This window comes from Fukomys damarensis, unplaced genomic scaffold (assembly GCF_012274545.1).
Source record: "Fukomys damarensis isolate Sample0158 unplaced genomic scaffold, DMR_v1.0_HiC HiC_scaffold_39, whole genome shotgun sequence".
NCBI lineage: Eukaryota > Metazoa > Chordata > Mammalia > Rodentia > Bathyergidae > Fukomys > Fukomys damarensis.
In genome coordinates, this window is record NW_022900951.1 from 95,321,506 (window position 1) to 95,329,506 (window position 8,001).

Sequence of the window (8,001 nt, forward strand, 5' to 3'; positions counted from 1 at the left end):
CGGGCAACTCGCTCTCCCTGATGCTGTAATTGCTGCTGCAAGAGAAATTGGATCTGCTGTAGCCGGCACGCCCGCCCTCCCCCACTGAGAAGAGCCGCGGCCTCTTCTCTCACGCTCCTTATACACCTATCGCTGGGAGCGGCTGCAGCAACAGTCCCTGGACCCACTGCCGCTTCTTCGGGCGGCTGCTCTGCCAGTCATTCCCCTCGGCCCCTCAGTTGTGAGGGCAGCCCCCTACCTTTAACCAGCTCCCCACTTCTCCCTCTTCGGCCTCGCCTGGGACCCACCTCCCCACAGTCTCGCCGGGGTGGAGGACTAAGAAGAGGAGACAGGAGAGTCACCCTTCCTCCAGGCGGCGCCGGCCCCCTCACCGCGGGTGTGTCCTATAAATGGCGTCGGAAAGCGACACCGAAGAATTCTATGATGCCCCTGAAGATGTGCACCTAGGGGGCGGCTACCCAATAGGGTGAGTAACTGAACTATGGCCCAAAAGCCAGGCATTCCAGTCCCGTGCCTTTTCCGCCCCTTCCCCTTCTCCCCTCCCAAATCCCGCTGTGTTGGCCACCGCTGTTCCACCCAGTCTCACTGGAGCACTTCTAAACCCAGTCCTGGGGCTTCTTTGGGAACAGTGCTTTGGAGGAGGAAAAAAGCACCCACCTTGAGAATCGCCCTCCCCTTTCCCTAATGAATGGCCCCAGGGGCTGTCTTGGACCCTCTTTCCTGGCTTCTTCCACTGGGACAGCGTAACATACCTGAGAGCCCGACACTTGCATTCGTGGGGTTCCGAGTTTACCTTTTAAACATCCGTTTTGGCCTCGTGGACCCTAGATTAAAGGAGCGGTAGGGAGAAACTGCACTTTCCTGGGCTATTACTATTATTATTGTTATTATTATTATTATTCTGCTTCTTCCTCTCCTCCTCCTACCCCTCCTCCTCCTTCCTTTTACTGCTAACTTACCTATTGATTTCAGAGGTAGTTAGAACTCTTATTTGCTGTCCACGTTTCCTTGCACAGAAACGAATGGGGGAAAGGTTGGATATTTACTTACGGAAGTCCTTTGGCTAATGTACTCTAGATCAACATTGTTTTACTAAAACAGCACCTTATGGTGGGGCAAAGGAAATCGAAGACAAGGTTCTTACTTACCATTAAGGTCTTTGATGTGGTCTAAAAGGGTAACGGAACATAAATGTACTGTACACAACCGACAACAGAGGCACAAACAGTTGCTGAGTAATTTTGGTGCTTGGAAGGATAGCTCCAGCTTTGTGCCCTTCATCAAATTCTGCAAGATGTTTTAGTGGTGATTAATATAGGTGTTTCTGAGAGGAAAGAAAGTACAGTAATTGAAATGCTTCACTTGACCACAAGTTCTACATACTACTCCACTTTTCAAAGTAGGGATCATGTTTATAGAGTTTTCGCTGAACTCTTCTGATGTGTGTAGAACTAGAGACAGTGAAATTATTTTCTTGCTTGTAAGAATTTGAGAAATGGTAAAATTTGTATAGTAATACAAATCGCTAAGGTGGTTCCTGGAGTTTAGTAGCTTTCAATCCTCCTGCTTACCCCACTGAAGAAATACTTTGTTTGATGCAAATAAAGTTATCAATACATTCTAGAATTTGTTCTAAAATCTAGTTATACACTATACACAATATGTACCCCAGAAATGACAACAATAAAAGCAGAAATGAATGCTAATAATTTACACCCACCTCATATCACTGTTTTGAGATTTTTTTTGGGTGGTAATGACCAATCTTGAGATGGCACTGAATCTCTAAGTTTAATGTCTGAGACAAATTCAAGGTTAGATACTTGGTGCTAGAAGATGTTTGGATTTTCAAATGTATTGGATTCCCTTGAAATTAAATTTTTTGTAGGTGGCTTTCCTTTTTAAATAACTTAGGTTATAAGACTGAATTCTTGAGTACTTTGTGCGTGTGTGTTGGAATTGAGGAAAAATATAACATTATTGTTATCAATTTAGAGCTATGTAGATACAGTTTTTTTTCACTGAGTAACCTAAGTTGAATCTCAAGACAGTTATCTCAGGACCTGTATAAACTGTTTAGTCCAGTACCTGGCTGAGGGAATGCATTCAAATATTCATTCCTTTCTTGTCATTAGAAAATTTGTTAACTTTACACAATGCTTACTTTGGGAGGACAGAGGACATATACGGAATTTGGACTATTTTACTTATCTAAACTGGATGAGTCATTTTGATAGAATTGATAGTCAAGTCATTTCTTCCCCCTGGGATAATATAGCTTCTCATGCACTTTGATATTTTGGTACTTGGTGAAAAGTTTAAAAGGAAAGGAAGTCCCTTGGGATCCAGCTTTCTAATTTTAACTCCAACCTGCCCAAGAGAGCTCTACAGATAAAACCATTTAGGATCTGTCTGGATTTCGTATCTCTACATTGTATAAGTGAGAGAATTTAGAAGAATATTGGCTCATCTGGAGAACTGCATCTGAAAAGAATGAGCATATTAGGACAGAAAAAGAGTGACATAATTTACATTTTTTTCTATCCTTTGTGATAGGCTTTTTTATTTGCATAAGGCACTGTGAGCAAACAGCTTGGCAGCTAGAAATGTGTTAAGAAATCTGAATTTATAAAAACAGATAGTATCACTAGATACTTGGTCATCAGAAATGTCTTCTGTCCCTCAGCATGAACTACAGTGGCATACCATACTAAGAGATTTATAGGTTGAATTTGAACACTTTTTAAAAATGTTTCTTGCTGTTGTGTGTTAGGGAATACACATACCATCTGACCAAATTGTAGTAAACTGAGTAGACAGTTGAGCATTACTTTCATATGTTTTGTTAATCAGCCAAATCCATGTGCATAGTCCACGTCCTAATGCCCCTGCAGTGATATCTTCTGCTTTGTTAATCTACTCTCTGAAAACAAATTCAATAAGTTAAAAAAACAGCTCACTTTTTAATAGAAAGAGCTTTCAACCCAATACAGCCTACTTTTCCACAGTGGCGGATCACCCCTCTTGTTCAGGTTTGCAATATGTACCTCATTATAATGTATTTTGATTGATACATTAGGTCCACTTTCCCTATTCTTATCTCTAATTTTACATATAAAGAAACTTAGGCTCGGAGAAATGAAGTGAATTGTTCTAGGAGAAGAGCTGGGATTTGAAACCAGCTCTTCAAACTCTTAGTCAACATTTTTTTCTAGTAGCTACCCCACACTGTATGGAGAGATGGTGAGATATCCTTCCTCAATAGATTATAAATTGAACTGATACATCTCTTTAAAAACAGCAGCCCCAACTTTTAAGTTCTTTTGGCTAGATATTCTCACTTTCTCTTTTAGGAATGTATATTTTTATTTTGTTAGATAGAAATTTTATAAGATCATAGTCTGTTATAGCTAGAAGGCATATATAGTTACTCTTTCTATAAAATGTTGAAACTGATGCCCAGAGAGGGAAAGTGACTTATTCCTGGTGCCACAGCAAATGAATGGCAGAACCAGGACTATATGTCAGGTCAGTTGCAGTCTTTATTCTTTCTCCTATCATGCTCAATATATCTGGAAAAAGAGGAGGAACCCTAGTATAGTAAGTAGGAAAGAGCCTTGGACTATGAGTCATTTTACTTCCTCATCTTTAACTTGAGACTATATTTTGAGAACTTGTCCAACTCTACATGTCTGTCATTGCATTGAGATTTAATAATGTACTTTATTGATAGGCTTCTGTTCTGGGGAAATCTTTGCATGATATATTTTTTTCCACTGGAGTGTTTGTGTGTGTGTGTGTGTGTGTGTGTGTGTGTGTGTATTTTTAACCTTTTAGTTGGAAGAAACTTGATGGATTTGGTACATGGCTCAATACACATTTGCTGGGTAAATCATATGTGAGTTGAATGTCCCTTCTAACTTCTGTGGATTAGACCTACACATTCTGAAGGCTGGCACTGAGAATATGTTATAAAAATGAATGTAACATTTTCAACACTTTTTTTTTAGCGTCGGCCAAAATATTTTCGAGACCAGCAAGAAGGATAAAATCTTACATTTGTAGAGTACAAAGGCACTTGAGATCATTTAGCCATCCCTCCCATTTAACTGAAAGTGAAACCTAGGCTCAGTAAGAGGAAGTAAGACACAGCTGATTAGTAGTAGACTAGGAACTAGAACCCAAGTCTCTTGATTCTTCATTTATACGATGCTGCCATTATGTGTAGAAAGAGGGAGAATAATTCTGGAAACTCGTACTGTAGGTTTCTGACCTATACCCTCATAAGGTGGTCTACTTTATCTAATATGACTGGTTCTTTATAGTTTACCCATCAGAGAACATTTACTCTTGTAGGAACTTAACTATGTCTCACTAATTTTCTCCAAGTCAGAAATGAAAAGCAGAGGCAGAATAGCTTATCTCAGAATAGTGGTTATATTATTTATTATATTTTAGTTTTAGGAGCCTAGTTAGAGTTGACTGGAAATCCACCATGTTTATATTGGAGTAAGGGCAAAATCCTGATTAAGTCGGTGGAACAGAGATCAAAGTGTCTGGAAGAATTGTAAAGCATAAAAACTAAAACATTACATAGCTGCCTTTGTTTATAACTCTGCTTTCTCTTTACAGAGGCATCACAAACATCTCAAATTTTTTAAAAATTAAGTTTTATTTTTTCTTTTTAATTTTTATTTTATTAGTACATGTGTGCAGTATATAATGATTACATTTATTGTGAGGCGTTAATACAAGTACATAGGACATCTTAATTCTTTTATCCCCTACCCCTCCCCTACCTCTCTACTCCTTCCATCTCTTGGTCCCTTTCCCATTTGCAAAACCTCTATCTCTAGTTTTTTCTTCTTCCAATTACGACTTTCATCCCCTTTTGCTCCCTCTCCCTCCATCACTTGTCATATTTGTATAATATGAATTATTTTAGGAAAGCTTCCTTGAAATGGCTGTTTGTTCCTGAGTTGGCATTTAATTATAGGTTATATGTGTTTGCTGTTGGCCTTATGGATTGATAGAAATGTGTGTAAGTGTTCTTATCACACTCATGTGACATCACATTGAAATGGGGAAATACTTTCTACATGTCAAGTAGTAAATTTAAGTTCTAAATTTGGTGCCCCCCCCATCAGTTGGTAACTCGAAGAGGTAGGACAGTTGATAGCATTAAGGCAATTTGGGGTCTCAATTTGAATCTGTACAAATTCTTGTAAGTTGAAAACTTTCTTCTTACAGTAACCAACTTCAGAAAATAGGGTAGATAAAATTTGATTTTTAAAAATACAAAGAAAAAGTCTAGGTGGTTTTGGGATGAGTTCATTAGCAAAACAATAATTACTTTTTTCTTTTGAGACAAGATCTCACTAAGTTGCTGAATTACCTATGTTGAGCTTGAACTTATAGTCCTCCTTTCTCAGCCTCTGAGAGTGTTGGAATTACAGGTTAATTTTGGGTATATAAACTTTACACAACACTTGTTGTTCTCTTCAGTTCGCTGTAATGACTTAGACAAAGTCATGTGAATTTGCCAGGCAAGTCCCTTGAAGGAGTTGTTTGCTTTCTCATATGCTGGTGCGATTTTGATTGTTACTTCCTGGGGTTATAGTGGTGGTGGTAGAGGAAGGGAGTGTGAGTTGGAGATCGAGGTATGGAGGTAGCAGAGGTGAAGGTAAGCCCAGCAGTGAGTAGTATATCATCCAGGTTATGAGACGGCTTCCTTTGCTTCTACAACAGAGGGGAAAAAAAGACAGATCCTATCATTTAGTATTATTTTTGATATGCATATACACAGTGAGTTAAATAGCCTTTTTTGTAAGAGACAATAACCTATGAGAAATACTTCAACAAAGTTTAAAATAATAAAAATTGTAGGTATTTTATGATTCCCTACTGATACTTGAATTGATAATCAACCTACATTTCTTTTTTCTTTCCAGAGCTAAGCTCATTTCTACAAACTTACACAAGGTCCATTCCCTTCCTGCTTTTGGATATTATTCGGCTAACTCAAAATTTTTAATTGGGTGCCTTCTTTACTCTTCAGAGTAGAACCCTATCTATTCTATTATTTCAAACTGAACATTAGTCTGTCATGATTCAAAATTAGGATAAACCACCTCAGACCTAATGGGAGCCCCATACCTAATGGCAACTCCAATGTTTTCCCCAGTAAGTATACAGATTTATCTTGGTTACTATAGCGTCCAGCTTATCAGTTGTTCTTGCTCTTTTTTCTCAGATATTAGGATTGTCATATAATCAGGTTCTGCTAAAGGTCTTCAAGTCTTAGCATTTTATTACTAGCTACAGCTGTCTAGCAGTTTATACCTTGGTGTTCCATCAGGGTCAGTTACTTTCAAGTCCTCAAAAATTTTTGTCTCCAAATATTTTTAAACCTTCTTAACATACAGAATTTAACAAAACCATGTTCAGGCAACATTTTGTTATATTAATTTTCTTAGTTCTAGTGTTAACTGTTGACTTGAAGATTGAATGTTTTGCATCACTAGAGTCTATTTGTCATCGCTTTGTAATAGCAAGTAGAATAAATATCAAAATTAAAGGTTCACATTTAGAAACATATTTCCAGATAGAGTTTTTAGACTCGGTATTATCAGAGATTAGCTGAAGTACAAGTTTATTTGAAGTGCCTTGATTCATCAGCAACTCACAAATAATCTTGCTTTTACCAAAAATAATTTCTACAGGTTGTAGAAAAATTCTTGGCCTTTAGATGAATTCATTCTATTTAAGAAAACTTTTAAATTTTTATAGGAAATGTTATCTTTCTTTTGCTGTCTTTAATCGGGTAAACAAATGTAAAGATTGAACAGTTGTATGTGTCTTTACGTTTTTCATGTTCACTTGACATTTTTTTCTTTTAAAAACCTCATAATACATGTAGTTAGTTTTAAATTACAAATATGCTTGGCTTGAATATTTATAAGGATATTGAAATACTTAGATATTGGATAAGGATATTAAAGAAATACTTAGAATAAGCTATTTTTGTTAATGTTTTTGATACTCATGCTTGTTAATATTGTGACTTATAGTAGTAACTTCCAAATATGTACAGTTGATCTATTGGGTTAACTGAACTGGAGATAGTTAATCTGTCAATGATTTAACTAATATCAGTAACATTTCTATGTGTATCTATAACCAAAGTATATTTTTTTTAATCTTGTGGTACTGGAGTTTGAACCCAGGGCCTACTCATGCATGCTACACAAACACTCCACTACGAAGCTATATACCCAGTTCTTTTTTAAAATTTTGAGACAGGATCTCCCTAATTTTCTCAGGCTGGCCTCGAACTTGCGGTTCTGCTTTGGCTTCCTAAGTAGCTGGGATGACAGGCATGTACTACCATGCCTAAAAAATCATTTCTTTTTAAAAATCAAAGTAGAGCCAGGTGTGGTGGCACACACCTGCAATTTTAGCATTCTGAAAAGCTGAGGCAGGTTTGCATGCTTAAGCCCATCCTTAGCAAGACCCTGTCTCAAAAAAGCATAGGGAATGTTGCTCAGTGCAAAGTCCAAGCTCATTTTCTAGTACCACTAAAAAAATTAAAAGGGAATTTTATTTTTTTAATTGATGCATAAAGATTATACATACTGTTTTAATGAGATACCGTGTGATATTTCAGTACATGCTTATACTGTGTAATGTTTAAATCAGGGTAAACCTGTCTCTTTATTTATCCTTTCTTTTTGGTGAAACATTCAAAATCATTTCTTCTAGCTTTTTAAAATATATAGTACATTGTCATTATGTTTAGCCATCCTGCTGTGCAATAAAACACTAGAACTGTTAATCCTCACTATAATTTAGTACCCAGTAATCAGCCTTACCTTATCCCTACATGTTCTTGTCTCCCTCACGTTTGATAACCATCATCCTACTCTTACGTTTCTATGAGATTGACCTTTTTAGGTTCCTTATATAAGTGATTTTTTTTTTTTTTTTTTTTTTTTTATGGGT

General features: G+C 37.2%; 1 protein-coding gene and 1 long non-coding RNA gene across 3 annotated transcripts in view; one reads left to right on the top strand and one right to left on the bottom strand.

Moving 5' to 3' along the window:
- LOC104861278 overlaps positions 1 to 314 on the bottom strand; it is a 53,658-nt gene extending 53,344 nt beyond the window's left edge. The window contains exon 1 of one of the 2 annotated variants that reach the window (XR_004515817.1): positions 239 to 311. This is a non-coding gene — a long non-coding RNA (uncharacterized LOC104861278). Of the gene's footprint in view, positions 1 to 238 lie in introns of both variants that reach the window. The other variant, XR_004515818.1, reaches the window with a different exon arrangement.
- Positions 7 to 8,001, top strand: part of Wdr44 (WD repeat domain 44) — a 93,394-nt gene continuing 85,399 nt past the window's right edge. Inside the window, 1 exon segment of the mRNA XM_033760296.1 lies at positions 7 to 466. Within this exon segment, the coding sequence (XP_033616187.1) occupies positions 390 to 466 (77 nt within the window). The 5' untranslated portion in view covers positions 7 to 389.